Raw genomic sequence first — 16,543 nt, forward strand, 5'->3', positions numbered from 1 at the left:
ATGTGTTATTTGTATTAGGTATTGGCTAGAAATTTGTTCTAACGTGATTTGGTTTTGCCCACAATTTCACTTTTATTGTTCATGCACTTAAAGCACTATGCATTGCATTATTTTTGCACGAATAGTGCTATATAGAAATAAAGTTTGATCGATGGATTGATTTGTCCCTCACATTAGGAATCGCGCGTGCATATAATTAATTAATGTACAATCTTAATTGTAAGCTACTTGAAAATAAATTAACGAAGATGTCCCCCCGCAAACTCCGTCCATGCATATAAAAGATCGCAGAGGACAGCAAAAAGGGAAGGCAAAAAGAGTGAACAGGGTGTCGCGGTTTAGTTTAAGCACGGCGTAAGGAGTCCAGCACCAGAGGCAAGTCAACACGAGGGCACCAGGGCCGTCCCCTTCACCACCGACGGAGCCTATCGACGTCTTCGTCAGTCAAACGCGTTGAGTCGAGGTCGACGTCGACGTACTTGTACGTCGACCTCTAACCCCACGGGTTCCTCGCTCCGTCGCTCTCGGCAGAGCGCCAACACTCCACGCTTCTTTGAACACAATGCAGCTTTTTTTTTAAATCCTTTATATTAAGTTCACTTGCTTGCTTGCTTGCGCGCTTACGACCGTGTAAATCTTTCGGTCGTTTTTTAACCCACTTCTCGTGATCCAATCAAGCTGACATTTTGCACACAGACTCGTTGTGCGTGACAATTTATTTTCCTGAAAAAATTTTTCCAACATTTTCCACTTTTTAGGAAAAAAAAATGTCACTAACACAATCATATATTTTTCCTAAACACAGAAAATTATTCAAGAAAACAACAAAAATGTACAATATAAACAATCATACAAAAACTGAAAACCTTATAATCCTTATATACGACTTTCCTTATATTTAATTTAAAATACCAATGTGATAAAAATGAAACTCTTACTCAAGAAAAACAGAAATGAATAATAAAATAAAACCGATGCCACGCATATAAAGGATTTATAGTGAAAAACTTAGTTTTTACGGGTTAATTTTTCTTGTACAAAATGTCTTGGTCAATATCCACGCTCATGGCCGTTGCCTGGGCCACTGCCTGAAACGTGTCGTATTAAGAGCCCTATTAGGGCTAGGCCAATGCCTGACAGTGACGCTGTGATATATGTTGTATATGTTACTGTATTCTGCTTTAGGGCAGCATTATTGCCACACACTTTGAGCATCTATACCTAGTGATTTTTCCCCCCGCCTTGTTCTTTGTTTGACATGGTAATGCAAATACAAAGATCCCCTGCATAGCCTTTAGGGGCCGTCCATAACTGACGTCACGCACCTTGGGGGGGGGGCAGATATTGTAACGATGTGTGACGAGGGGGGGGGGAGTGAGAAATGTGACGTCACATCAAAATGCGCAACTTTAAATAAATATAGAAAACACGTTCTACTTAATTAAATTGACTTTTTAATAAATGTTTTGTCCTACAACATCAGAGTGCAGCGCCACATTAAATACGCACTACAATGACAATAGTTTAAAGCGATTTGAAGCATGTTTTATTGGGGGGGGGGGGGGCAGAGCTTTGTGACGTCATATTTGATGGGGGGTCTGACTTTTTGTGACGCTGTGTGACGAAGGGGGGGGGGGTAAAAAATCGTCCAAAAGGCGTGACGTCATTTATGGACGGCCCCTTAACAGATTGTTGGAGCAAGTTCTCGGAGCAAGTAGCTATTAGGGCAGGCACGGCACACTCGTGGGTGGGTGGCCAGCACCACGCCCGACCGCCTTTGTCTGCCGAGTCTACACACTGCGCCATGCTACTCATTTCAGGCTGGGTCGACTTCGGGGAGGCTCAGGACTGGTTAAAACGTTGGTCACTATTGTTTATGGTCACGAGCAGGAATTGAACTCGGGGAGCCGGCTTCGTGGCGCAGTGCACTAACCACTGCACCACCGCTCACTTCTCTTTGTTATGCACGCACCCATACACATACACACGTACACACGTGCACACATACACACACGTGTCAACAGGCGCACGCCCGCGCGTGGCACGTGTACCACGCGCGGTTCCGCCATCGGCAGCGCGGCCGGGTGACCATCGCGCTGGGCTCGCACTGGGTCCAGCCACAGGGGGCTGGCAGACCGCCCTCCGCGGCCGAAACGGATGCCTGCCAGCGCTCTGTCGAGGCTTCTCTGGGCTGGTTCGCGTCTCCCATATTCGGCGACGGGCGCTACCCGCGCTCGCTCCGGGAGCGCCTGTGGCACACGCTGCCCGAGTTTGGCGAGAGCGAGCGGCGCGCCGTGCGCGGCACGGCCGACCTCTTCGCGCTCTCCTTCGGGCCGGATAACTTCGTGGGCGTCGAGGCGAAGGCGCGGTTCGGCCAGCGACTGTCGCTGGGACTCAGGGAGGTGCTCAACTGGGTGCGCGCGGAGTACGACGACCCCGAGGTGCTCGTCGTGGAGGCGGGTTGGCTTGTGAAGGCACATGTCGGGCTCGACGACACCGCGTCCATGCACGTGCACAAGAGCTTCATCGGCGAAAGCCTCAAAGGTAAGTGGGGGTGGGTCACCCTCGTGCCACGCAGCGACTGGGCGCCTGGGTTCGATTCCCGAGTCGGGCACCTTCCTGTGTGGAGTTTTCTGCATGTTCCTCCCCTGCCCCCACCGACCCCCGTTTTTCATGTTTCCTCCGGTTTCTCTGGTTTTCTCCATGCAATAAGAAGTAACTCCTCGCTTAACGACGGGTTTGCGTTCCTGGAAAACTCGACATTAATTGAAACGACGTTAGGGGCCATTTATACATGACGTCACGCCCCTGGGGGGGGGGGGGTCAGACATTTGGGGACGATGTGTGACGAGGGGGGGGGGGGTTGAGAAATATGACGTCACATCAAAATGCGCAACTTTAAATAAATATAGACAACACGTTCTACTTAATTAAATTGACTTTTTAATAAATGTTTTCTCCTACAACATCAGAATGCAGCGCCACATTAAATACGCACTACAATGACAATAGTTGAAAGCGATTTGAAGCATGTTTTATTTTGGGGGGGGGACAGAGTTTTATGACGTCATATTTGAGGGGGGTCTGACTCTTTGTGACGCCGTGTGACTAGGGGGAGGGGGGGGGGGAATCGTCCATTTTCCAATAAGAAACAATGTAAATATGGAAGGTTATGTCCCTGGGAATTTTAGAATCATACTTAAGAATATAATTAACTTTTTTGAAAGTATATACAGTATTTAACAAGAAATAAAAGCTAATAATAGCACAGGTGATTAACTGTAGCTATAAGCAGAGAAAATGTTAGGTGAGGTTAACACTCACCAGTGATGGTTGTGGAGCTTGCTCGAGGTGGAGTGAGGTGTTGGTGCCACAGGGACACTTCCAATTACTGTTGCACAGCTTTCATCTTCATTTCTAGGTCGAGTTACTTGTACCATTGCAAAGTATGAGTTGCTTTCCTGCAAACTTTAAGCACTGCCCTCCCTGCTTGCATCATCCTTACTCATTCCAATCACACACAGCATTCCGCTCACACACAATATTCCCATCACAGGGCATTTCTATCACACACAGCTAGAACAACATCAACAACAACAGCAACAACAGCATCAACAAGAGCAACAACTGAAATAACAGTAACGCAAATAGCAGCCACAACAACAGCAACCGAAACAACAACAGCAACAACAATAACAACAACAGCAGCAATAGCAACATTCGCAACAGCAGAAACAACACCTTTTCATGGCGACGCTGCGACTTCTGCTTTGCTGCCAGGCTGCTTGCGGCCTGGTTCTGCTCTCGCTGGACTCTGGCTGAGCGAGCCGAGCGGTGTAGTCAAGCAATGCCTCACCTCATTCCTGGAGAGTGATGGGCGGGCCACACCGGGAACTTCTCTTGGCTTGGATCGACAAACCAATTCTATCTCACCCAACGTTGCCGACTCACGAACAGACTCGGCCCAGCATCCAACGTGCAGCTGGGAGTGCTGATTGGCCGACTTTCTGGTTTAAACTACTTGAGGTCTACACCCACTGTGCTACGATCTGCTGTGGAAATATTGACCCCGACCTGAGCATGCTCGTCACTTGTTGTGTTGCAGATCTGGTCAGTTCTTCTTCTGCCCTACATCCACACGATCACAGAAGAGCGCCTTCATCACCATACTGATGAAGGAGCAGGGCTTCTCAACTTTGGATTGGTCAACGCACACTTTATAGTTAAGAAGACGGCACTGACCCACGATCTGATCAATGATTATGCACTCGAACTACTGGCCGTTACCATAACCTGGGTATCTGACGACTCAGCGGACGTTATTAAGCGATGACCTAACAGTTACGCTATCATACATCACCATCGTAGTGAGAAGCCTGGCACCAGCAGCCCACATGCTGGTGGAATCGCACTAATTCACCCTGAAGACAGTTGCGTGAAAATTCTTAGTGACTCATTAACAATCACGCTATTTGAGCTCCTGTTTGTGAAAATAACTAATAGCATGTGGGGGCTTACGACTGCTGTCATCCATCGATCGACCGCCGTCTTCACCGCTGTCAGAATTCTTTTCCGCGCTTTCCGGTCTGCTAGACATGGTTACTTGACTCTTGCTACATCAGCTGTGGTGACCTGAACTGCCCTGGACCGTCTGGTTCTTGTGATAAAATCAACAGTGATCTTTCACAAGATTATCGACAGTCAGTTTAACCCAGCACGTCAGCGGCAGAACATGTAACTTGGGAAATATACTTGGGAAATATCACATCTTCACACCCACTGATAACATATCTGTAACTGACATTATAAAAACGTGGGTATTTCAAGCCTACGTGTTAAACAGTCGATATTTTAGATCACAGTCTCGTAATGTGCAAGTGCTGTTACCGATTTTTTACCCACCCGTGACAACAAAGACTGGAAACGACTGGACCACGATGCTTTCTGTCAGAAATCTGGTCATCATCATCATGAGCATGTATAAACCTGCATCGACGGTCGATCCATTTGCAGCTCAATTAGAAAATTACATTATTGCTGTTTTTGATGAAAACGTCCCCATCACAAATAGAACAGGAAGAGCGCAGTAATGGAGGCCAAAGTTTTTTTGAAAAAAAACTGTTTTTGAGATTGTTCGATTCACTTACAGAGCAGCCTGCAGATATCCCAACCGACTCATTATTGAGTCGAGCAGATCATTCTATGCTCTGCATGTCAATGAGTTAGCTCGCGACTCCCATGCTCTGTGGCGCATCGTGAAGGGTCTGCTACACTCCAACCAACGATAAACCAGTCAATCCAGTCTGTCCACAGTACTTGGGACATTCTACACTAATAAAATAGTGACGATCAAGACAGCAGTTTCTAACTTGAAGGCAACACATTCTCCCAGATCAGCCTGGAACCATCGGTGGCATAGGTGTCGATGTTCATCACACGGTTGCCAAATGAGACACCCACGCTTGCCTACATCCACATGTCGATTCTAAAATCATGCTTGGCCGTGCTTGCGCCGCTGACTGTCCAACTGCAAACTATCACCCAATCTCAAACCTGAGTCCGATTTCAAAGGTCATAAAACACCTTTTGTCTGAAGTGGTTACTTCCCCACGTCGCTGTACAATGGACAGATTCAACCCGTTGCAGGTGGCATATCGGAAGTTCCACAGCACTAAGACTACCCTACTAAAGATCACTGATGACCTCTACAAGATCATGGATGACTGGTGCACCGCAGCATTACTCAGCCTCGATCTCTCAGCACTAATATGAATACTGTGCACCAGTATGGACTAGAAGTAGTCACACTCAATTTGTATAATTGAACACTGCAATGTGGTGTATCGCTGGAGCCCTCAAGTCGACCCCAACACCCTCGTTGCCCGTGCTGTCACACATCTTTCCCCCACCCATCCACCACAAAGCTGCAACTCTCCAGGAAGTCCTGCGATTCGAGGAAAACATTTGCCTCCCCATTCATCAGGAACTCAATAACGTCCCTTGTCATCACTTGAAGTCACACAAACCCTTTTGGACCCACACACTTAACCTTAAACAATGTGAATTCAACCCCAATGTGACAAGCACAAAGTGGCACACACAAAGTGCTTGCCATACATGTGTAGTGACTGGGTATGTCACTATGTGGTGCCGGGCCTGCGAGGCCACGGTAGATAGTATGTTGCCATTATGTATAGCTGGTTACTGGGCGCAGTACTAGCCCTAGCGGGGCTTGGGTGAGCGCTGGTTAGCGCGAGGGCACCAGGTACAGTATGCGGTGCGGGCTCCTGGTGAGGGAGCCAGAGAGTGCCAGGGTTACGTTGGGGCATGATACTCTGGGTGACCTGCTGACACGTGACTGGATGATATTGGTGGGGGGCCACCGGTGGACAGGGGCCGCTGGGGGTCACGTGGTATAGAGGAGCTCTCGGGAGCCTTGGGGAAAGAGCTGGAGAGAACGAGAAGGTGGGCGGGGCGAGAGGCGGAGCCAGCCCGGCCCAGGCTGATATAACGGGGGCTTCGTGTGGGGCTCGGGGTTCTTGACTGTTGGTGAGTGAAGATCCACGTCGGGTTGATGATACCTTAACCACGCGGTCCGGGACCCAGCTCGTGGTCCGGACCAGGATAGCGGGACCGTGTCTAGTTCTGCCGTAGCATGGTTAGATGGGCATTCAACACCCGAGTGTAGGTTACGATATGTTGTGTTGAGTTGATGTAATAAATAGTGTTGCTCCCAAGACAACATCTGCGACTCAGTTGGACTCACTACACATGAACCACAATACCTTGCTAATCTTGTCAAGGAGCATAAAACATCACACAAACTCCGGTCATCCTCACAGCAGCTTTTGGCTAACCATGGAACAAAGATAGTCACCGCATTGCGCGGCGCTTTCAAATGTGCTTCTGTGGCCATCTGGAACGCTCTTCCTTCCAATATTAGGAAGCCACTGGAACTGTGCACTTTTAAATCTAGAATGAAAACTCAGTTTTTTAGAACTGCTTTTTGTGTTTAGTTTTGTTGTCCTTCCCCTGCACCTCCGATGATCACGGTTGGCTACGTTTGGTGCGAAAGAATTTAAACTTGCGTACGTAAAAATGTCCATACCTTGTTGAAGGTACAGCAGCTTTGATAGCTGGATTGGCACCCTGATTCACCACCCTCACCCTTTAAGTCCTCAAACAAACGTCGTGCCTTTGCCTGGATCACCAGTAAACTGAGAGGAATGTGGCACTGATTTTGATCTTCAAATCACACTCATTATAACAGGTGCTTCATATCTCCTGCTGCAAAACGGCGTAATGATTCTAATTTGGTTTCCAATGTGATCACCTTCCCACACATCATGGCACTTGAAGCAGTTAAGATCACTTCTTGATGTTGAGGGAAGCGGTGATAAATGACCTCAACAAATCAAAACAAAAACAGCCCACAATGAACTGAGATGAGGGTATGCCGCCGCGTACTGTATTACTCCGTGTTCTGTATCACTCCGCATTCTGTATCATACCGCTCAGCCGTGCAGCTCAAGAGAGTGAGGACTCCCCGTGAAGTATGGCCGTGTAGAGATACACTGGGCCGGTAAGGTGTGTTGTATAATAATGTATGTGGCACGCAGTGGCCTCGCTCTCCGCCATGGAAAGTAGTTTCTCACTGACAGTTAATTTCGAGCGATACCATGCGATGTTAAATGCATACATGAGTAGTGATTCAGTGGCGACTTTGTAGGGAAACAACTTATGTAGTTACTGTACCGGTATCGTCCAAACATTCCAATGCCTAAAAGTTACCTGAAAATTGCTCAATTGGGATTACACACAGCAGCAACATATCGCCCTGTACTGCGAAAACTTGTCAGAACACACCTGACAAAAAGTTTTGCGATGCAACTGAGGCTTTCCTGACCGTCGCCATTAACATTATTCGTATGGAGTTCTAGATTTTTTGTATGAACTGTGTTTTAATTGAGCCTCTTCGCTCGGTGTCATGAATGTCATGAATTGCGATCCAGTTGCATGTGTTGACATGCTGTCTTTCCCCCGCACCTCCAATTAGCACGGTTGGCTACGTGTGGTGTGAAAGAAGTTCAACATACATGCATATATACACGACACGAGGATACCCTCATCCAGCAGTGAATGGACACACGGGCTGGCGCTGTGCGCATGACTGCGTGCTCTTTGTTGTCACGCAGCCATGCACTGGGATGGCGTGAGGCTTGTCGGCTACACGGCCTGGTCGCTCGTCGACGGCTTCGAGTGGCGCTCCGGCTTCTCCATTCGCAGGGGCCTCTTCCACGTCGACTTCTCCAGCGAGGATAAGCGGCGGTGGCCCAAGAGTTCCGCGCACTTCTACCAGCAGGCCGTGGCCAGCAATGGCCTGCCGGCGTCCGAGGAGAGGGCCTTCGCCAACGGCACGTTCCCCTGCGACTTCCTGTGGGGAGTCAGTGACGGCGTTGTGCAGGTACCGCTGGGATGGACGCGGCGAGCGGCGATCCGCATTTTTATATTCGCGACACAATCCTGGCCATTTCAGAAACCAACGTGTGTCTCGGAGGTAAATGAGCGGGAGGTGCAGGTGACACTTTTATTAATAATAATAAAGTCAATTTGTATCTTTGCAATGCCACCACTGCGCAGTGTTCGCTACTTCTCGTAGAGGAGAGAGAATGATTCAGGTGGCGAGAGGAGGAACGACAGATGAGCGGGAAGGCAGCAGCCACGCGGTGAGTCGGCACCGTTAAATGCCCAATCTAATGTGGGAGGAAACCGGAGGAGCCAGAGAAAACCCATGCGTGCAAGGAGGGAAACACTCTATCCTATACAGATGGAACAGCTGGAGTCCACATGTTTGCTGTACTGCCTTCTCCTGGAGAGCCAGTGTATAGCACCATCTTAACGCTCATGAGAAGGGATTTTCACAAGAATTGTGTGATACACCAACCCTCGCTGCCTCCACAGTGCTAGATTACAGCCATGCGCCACCTTAACGCTTTAATTTCCCACATTCAAAAACAGCCCTTTTATAAATCCTTGGCTGAACGAGGGCTGCCCCACTAGGTATGGGTTATGGGGGTAATTTTACCATACATCTCGCCACTGAGGCGCCACTGTGGGGAGATGTTAAGTACCTCGCCTGGTATACAGAAGGTCATGTATTCAATCACAAGCCTGATGCCTGGAATTTGTAGTTTGCATGTTCTCTCTGTGGTCGCGTGGATTTTTCTCTTGATCCCTCCACATTTAGAATCAACATGCGTTTAGAGTATTTGACTGCTATACATTTCCACATAAGCCACTTCGTTGAGATATAATTTGTCTTCTGAAAAAGAGCTATATAGTTCAGTGAGCCTTACCTGGTAGGATAAAGAAAAGTTTATAGTTCGGTTTATACTTCACCAATGTTAAAATTATAGGCAATGTTTCTCAAGGTCCCCCATGGACTCACCACTGTCTACCTCTCCCCTCTCATGTTGCTCAACTCCCCTCCATGCACCTTCCTACCTCTCTCCTCTCACCTCACTCTACTCTACTCTACACTCTCTCTGACATAAATGATCATTTGCTGGAGCAAAGGCCCCAGTGACACTGTGCTCATTGGAAGGTTGCTCATTCTCTTCTGCTGTCCACATCATGTGGAAATCCCTTCCCTCCTGCCATCCGTGTTGTCGACTCCCTGTCCTTGTTCAAGCCCAGACTCAACCCCTTCCTTTTTTCCTCGGCCAATGAAAGACTGCCTCTATCCTTCTATGAAATAAACGTGCTCACTGTGTATATGGAGCATCGCGAGACATGGTCGCTATATAAACTAATGTTCCTTTACGCCCATGTCCACATCTGGTCATCTCTCTGTATCCGTCAGTGTCTCCGTCTCGTTGCCTCCACGTCTGCCCATGCTCTCAGGTCGAGGCGCTGCCGGTGTCGCCGCAGTTCAGCGACGGCGCCGTGTACAGATGGAACCGCGGGGGCGACGGCAAGCTGCAGCGCATTGCCGCACTCACGGCCACGCGCCGCCGCTCCGAGTGCCCAGACTACCCCGGTATTAGGGAACGGATCTCCCTGCTCAAGAAACTCCAGGTCAATGCCTACCGTTTCTCGTTCAACTGGAGTCTCATCGCCACGGGCGAAGGTGCCACCAACTCGTCTGCCCTTGAGTACTACAGGTATTGGAACTCTTCCGGTTCTTCTGCAAGTTTAATTTTCTGAATCTTGACTTAAAGATTTCGTGGCATCAGGAATTCATATTCTTTGGGTCTTTCAGTAAAATAACGTAGATGTTTCAAAGAAAACAACCAAAAACTATGACGTTTCGATCACAACACAAGCGATCGTCATCAGGAGGAAAGAGTAGGAAAGCTGCTGTTTTATAGTGTGTAGTCCTAGGGTCATAAACGAAGTGGCAGGGTCTAGTGATGTTCATGTGAGAAATTAGCATGTTAATGTAAGATCGGAGAGTGGTGTCCGCGATGAGTGCGCGGGTGGCTATGTTAATGTGAGAGATTAGCATGTTAATGTAAGATCGCAGAGCCACCGCGACGTAGAGGTCGGCGTCCATAGGTGGCCACGTTGGCGTGAGAAATTCAACCTGTTAATGTGAAATCAAGAGGCCATCGCCTCGCTGGTGTGTATATTGCTGTGTATATTTACACAGGCGGGTTGGGTTATTTTTGTGGTGGTGTTTGTTTTCTTGTTGTTGTTGATGTTTTTTTATTGAGGCACAAGTACTCGTTTTTCGTTCTCGACGGTCTTTATTGTTATTTCACAGCCGAGACGGCTGTGTGCTACGAGGGGGGGGGGGGGGGGGTGATGTAGCGTCGGAAATACACAGCACCCGCCGCCCTATGTATACTTACCTGTAGTTGCGGACACGGGCCTGTAGGGGGTGTCACCCTGAGACAGACACAGAGAGAGAGAGCCGGACCGTTGAGAGGCCGAGTTCCCCAACTCCAGGTGAGGGGTTGGGGGTTATTCCAGAGCCCCCTGGAAGGTTCCAGAAAGGGGGCAGTACTGGGGGCGGAGAGTCCCCGAGGTGGGTATAAAAGACGGACCTCAGGACGGCTCGAGGCAGTGCTCTGAAGACGAAGACTGAAGACCGGCTAGGCTAGGACCCTGGGATCCCTGGGACTCAATGTCCTTTTAAGGGCCGGTGGCCGAGCGCGGGCCAGTGGTCGAGACCCGCACCTTGGCTGGGTCGGGTCAGCATAGCGTCCCCTAGGTCACTCTTAGCCGGAGGACTCAGAGCCCGTAGTCCCAGTGATAGGGCACGTCAGCCCGGAGGCCATACCTCCCCAAGTAGCGGGGGTAAAGGGGCCTTGTGTTACAATATTTTAATAAACCGTGTTGCCTCTAAGCTACGTCTCCGGTCTCCGTGGGAACCCACTATAAATGCATATACATTACAATAGGTATCCATTACCGGTTGGGTTATTTATATGCTAACCAACGTACATTATACATGCACATAATGAAAGCCCATTCTTCTTGTACCGCCTGTCGTTTGTGTGCACTAAAATAGCAGTACCTATCTAGATTTTAAGTTTTCGTGACTGCAGGGATCCATACTCTTTGGTTCTTTCGGTAAAGTCACATAGGTATAAAATTAAATAAATTAAATCACGACGTTTCGGGCACAACACAAGCGTCCATCATCAGGTGGGACAACCACAGCAATAAACAATTGCTGAAGTGGGCAAAAGGGGCTGCTGCAACAAGATGCCATATAGGAAAGAGAAGGGGGGGGAGGAGCCAGGGAGGAGAGACAGGGAGGGTGGGGGTGTGGGGTAGGGGGAGTGGAGGCTACAAGTAAGACGCAAGCAGTAACTGTCATAGTCTGTTTACAGGTAATCCCCATGGAAGTATGGTGACCTGTATAGGCATGCATTTATACAATGTATTATTTGATGATTTACTTCCAAGCAGCACTAAGTCTGTAGCTATCCGAACGGTTAAATTATTTGTTATTTCTCTCAATTTCAATAGGTTCTCTTATTAGTGTTGGCCAGTAGTAACTAGTTTACGAGTCTACGTGGCATTGGGAAGGCCTTTACCCAGCTGTAGACTGAAAAAGGGCTATAACTCTGTTCATTGTGAAAAACGATTGCAATTATATTAATTACTCACGCCATCTCATCTCATATTTTGTTTGCCTATGACCGAGGCATACCGAGTTGTTGAACGTTTAATTTTATTCTTTTGTTTTGTTTTATTTTCTTTGTGTTGGTGTTTTTTAAGCTTCGGGATGGTAAACAGCGAGTTGCATCCTCAAATGAATGACGGATGGATAGGGTTTCACGACTGAGCATTGTCAACGGGATACTATGTTCGTAGTTTCCAACCATCATAGACACTAAAACTCCCCTTTACACAAGAATACAATTAACATTAAATGAATAGTGTGTAACATGTAGGCTTTCGCGACAAATATCATCCATAAGAGGTTTTTTGGGAGGGTTAGATCGCGTAAATTTTGAAATGTGTCATTAAAACCTGCCACCACCCGACACAGCCAACTAGTAAGGATTGTCACATAAACAGAACATGCCAATTCGTCACTAGTACAGCACACCAGTGTGTTGGAGAGCCAATACACAATTACAACTAGCTTCATCAGGCGACAGTCAGATTTGTGGAGAAGTCCACCTGTTTCGTTCCTTATATAGAGGCGTAGATGTGGTGACCACCCTTCTGTGCTCTTGCGCAAAGGGGGGTAGGGGGGGGATTAATGAGCCAACCTGCACATTATGCGAGCCCTTTTATCTTATCTTTCCTGTCCATTGTGTATTAGAATAGCCGTACCAACGGTAATCACCATTGAAGTATGGTGCCCTCCATAGGCATGTATTTAAATGTATTATTTGACGATTCACTTCCACGCAGCACTAAGTTGGTAGCTATCCGAACGGTTACAATTACTTTTTATTTGTTTGAATTTCGATAGATTCTCTAATTAGTATTGGCCAGTCGTTGCTAGTTTTGCACAGAACTTCAACATTATGAAAATCAATTGAGTGTCCTTGTTGGCGCGCGTGTTCTGCCACTGCAGACAGTTGTATTTGGTGTTCTTTTAGTCTCGTGCTGATCATGTGTCTTGTCTGCCAAACATAGCATTTGCCACAAGAGCAATTAATCTGGTACACACCTTCTGTTGATAGCTTTGGTAATACATATTTTGTACCAGATATTAATTTCTGTATTTTATGTACCATGCCAAATCTGACTTGGATGTTTTGTTTTTCCAAAAATCTGGCTAGTTTATCATTTACTCCCACAATGTACAGTATTTTAATAGTTTTAATTACTTGGTCAGTTACAACGCTCGTGTTATTTGATTTGGTTTTGGCATTCAGTGCCCTGTTGATTTGTGCATCATTGTAACCGTTCAATTGCAGCACTTCTTTAAAATGTTTAATTTCACTTCTCAGACTATCCCCATCTGACACTTTCTTAGCCCGATGTATGAGCGTCTTGATGAGAGAGAATTTCTGTGTAGTGTGCGTTTTCAACAATTTATTTTTCTGGAATGCTTTTCGAACCTCAAACCCCCTCTCGCCTTTGACGCTGTGTTCGGTTCTGGTCACACAGGTGCTATGCCAAGGAGCTGCACCGAGCGGGCATCGCCGTGGTCGCCGTGCTCTACCACCCGACGCACCACCACTCGGGCCTACCGGCCGCGATTGCGTGGCACGGCGGCTGGCTCAACGCATCAACGGCACCGGCGTTCGCCGCCTATGCCCGCCACTGCTTCGCGCATCTCGGGGCCCATGTGAAGACTTGGATCACGGTCAACGAGCCGGGCAATGTACGGCTGCTCGACGGGCTCCGGGGCCACGACGGGATGGCTTACGCCGCGGCCCACAACCTGCTGCGGGCCCATGCAGCTGCCTGGCACATCTATGACAGTGAGTTCCGCGGCAGGTATGGGGGTCACGTGTCCATTGCGCTGCGGGCCGACTGGGCCGAGCCGGCGAACCCGTTCGCTGCGGCCGATACCGCGGCCGCGGAGCGTGCCCTCGTCTTCCAGACCGCCTGGTTCGCTGACCCCGTGTTCCGCACGGGACTCTACCCCACGGAGATGAGGGCCTGGCAAGAGGAACGGCTCAGGCGGCGAGGGGGCCACGGCAGCGGCGGCGAAGCGACGCGCCTGCCGAGTTTCACGGAGCAGGAGGCCGGTCTCATGCGGGGCACCGGCGATTTTCTGGCGCTCAGCCACTTCACGGCGAGGCTGGTGCGGCACGAGCAGCGCAATGGGTCGGGGTACGAGGCTGATCAGGAAGTCCGCTCATCGGCGGATGCCACCTGGCCACGGTCGCCGTCCGGGGCAGCGATCTTTCCACAAGGCATCAGGAAGGCCCTCCGTTGGATTGTGAGAAGGTACGGGCAGTCGCTGCCCATCTACATGATGGCCAACGGGGTGGTGGACAGAGCTGCACTGCACGACGATGCACGGACCTACTACCACCAGAGCTACATCAACGAGGTGTTGAAAGGTGAGGTGTGGGTGACACGATGGCGCAGTGGACACTCGACTATCTGGGGTAACGGCATGGGCGAGGCTTATATAAAACAAAAACATGGATAATGCACACTTACGTAGGCTGACGTATAATGTCTTAATTGCTTCTTATCTATAGCGTGTCCACATCTATTTCATCCTCATTTGAGCTTTATCTCTCCATCTTGCTAATCTTTTATCATTCCATCTCAGGGCAGTCATAGCTTCGCTGGCCGATCCCCAAAGCCTTTTTTGAGATGGGCAGAATCTACATTACATGTAATTTGAACGTGTAATTGCATTACATTTGTAATCGATACTTAAATTACACACGCATTGTAAAATTGGTTGATCAGTGGGTCGTGTATGGTGGGGTAAAGTGTAGGTAATCCAACTTCTTAGAAGACATTTGTACACCAAAAAGCTCTCTAGAGGGGCTCTCAGATCACAGATCTAGAGTGATATATTACAGGGCTGCTCCATTATATTTCATTTTAATTGCATGAGTTTGGGGATAGTTGACAATTTTTACCAAGTTTCACAAAGCAGGAGGCCGGGTTTGTGCAGGGCACGGACGATTTTCTGGCACTCAGCCACTTCACAGCAAGGCTGGTGTGGCACAAGCAGCACAACGGGTCGGGGTATGAGGTCGATCTCTTGATCGTCCGCTTGTTGGCAGACGACCACCCGGCATGACTTCCGTAATTGCACTTGTATTTAGCCCATTTCCGTTTAAAACCAGTCGGGCCAGATGTGGTCCATGGGGGGGAAGGTATAAAGAGACTGCAGTTGTTGACTAGCCCGAACCCGTCTGTCTCTCGTACAGCCCGAGATCTGGATGGCGTGAACGTGACTGCGTACTTTGCGTGGGCCTTCCGTGACCGCTTCCTGCCCGAGGTCGGCTTCTTCAGCTCGGCACAGAGCGGCAGCGAGGCCAAGCAGTCGGCCATGGTGCTCGCTTCCATCGTCCGCCAACGAGGATTCCCCGGCGGCGCCAGTGATGCTGCCGTGTCCACCCGCCCCTGTGAAGGCCTCGTTGTAGCGTCCACTAATTCCTCCTCCTCCTGTGTGCCGTGCGAGTTTCTTCTGCAGCGGAAGCCGCTACTGGCGTTTGTGGCTGTGACACTCGTGCTGGTCATTTGTTTTGCGAGCACCGCAGCCACCCTGCGCTGGTGCCGATCCGGCAGGCCCCCCCGTCATAGCACTGATGCCGTCTGCCAGCACTGGCGATTTGCTCTCCATGTAGAGGGCACAGATGGTGACAAATAGGGGAGCTGTTTCACGAGTTGCCGTGGCGATGACAACGAGCTACCGAGGCGGCTGCAACTCCTGACCGGCATCATTATCATTGTCGTCAGCCGGGGTCAACCCGCTGCTGGATGAAAGCCTCGCCAAGCTGCTGCCACCACTCATGATTCCTGTCAAGTAATAATCCACCCAGCACCCACTGCACACCACGAGTTGATTTTATCGTTCTGTCTCCTCGGTTAGCATCCTCTTGGTTGCGTTCCATTCCGTGGCTGCAGCTCCGATGTTATTCTTGACTACCGGCCATCACGAATTGTAGATTTTATGTCATGTAAAATACAGTACGGAGTAATTTTATAATAAATGACTCATGATAGACTTGCTGGATCTAAATGTATCACTTATATCAATAGTTTACTCATTGTACGTGAAGTTCTGTGTAACTCTTAATTAGCTGGGTGGTGGTGGTGGACATCTGTATTCTGGCACTTTGGTGGCAGTGAGGGTTGGTGGATCCCACACAGATGTTGTGAAATTCTCTTTTATTGGGCTCGCCAGAGGAAGGCAGTACAGGTATCCTTTAACAGACAGCTGATAAGCTACGCAGCGCCACAGGTGGCGCTATGGCCACGGAGGAGAAAAACGGCACTGCAAAATATGTAAATCCGTTTTGCGGACCCGCGCTTACCCGTGGATACTCAAATTTCCAGGTCACGTTTGGTACATTGGTATACAAGTAAGCAACCGTGTATACAAGAATTCCATAGATGGCAAGTCCGTGGTGGGCAAGGGAATGCTATACAG

At 49.0% G+C, this 16,543-nt stretch overlaps 1 protein-coding gene across 1 annotated transcript in view; it reads left to right on the forward strand.

Moving 5' to 3' along the window:
• Positions 1 to 15,760, forward strand: part of LOC144950989 (beta-klotho-like) — a 34,566-nt gene extending 18,806 nt beyond the window's left edge. Inside the window, exons 2-6 of the mRNA XM_078881185.1 lie at positions 2,025 to 2,544; positions 8,196 to 8,464; positions 9,904 to 10,163; positions 13,582 to 14,486; positions 15,318 to 15,760. Coding sequence (XP_078737311.1) covers positions 2,025 to 2,544; positions 8,196 to 8,464; positions 9,904 to 10,163; positions 13,582 to 14,486; positions 15,318 to 15,760 — 2,397 coding nt within the window. The remainder of the gene's footprint in view (positions 1 to 2,024; positions 2,545 to 8,195; positions 8,465 to 9,903; positions 10,164 to 13,581; positions 14,487 to 15,317) is intronic.
• Positions 15,761 to 16,543: the final 783 nt, after the last annotated feature.

Source organism: Lampetra fluviatilis, chromosome 60 (assembly GCF_964198595.1).
Source record: "Lampetra fluviatilis chromosome 60, kcLamFluv1.1, whole genome shotgun sequence".
NCBI classification, from domain to species: Eukaryota; Metazoa; Chordata; class Hyperoartia; order Petromyzontiformes; family Petromyzontidae; genus Lampetra; species Lampetra fluviatilis.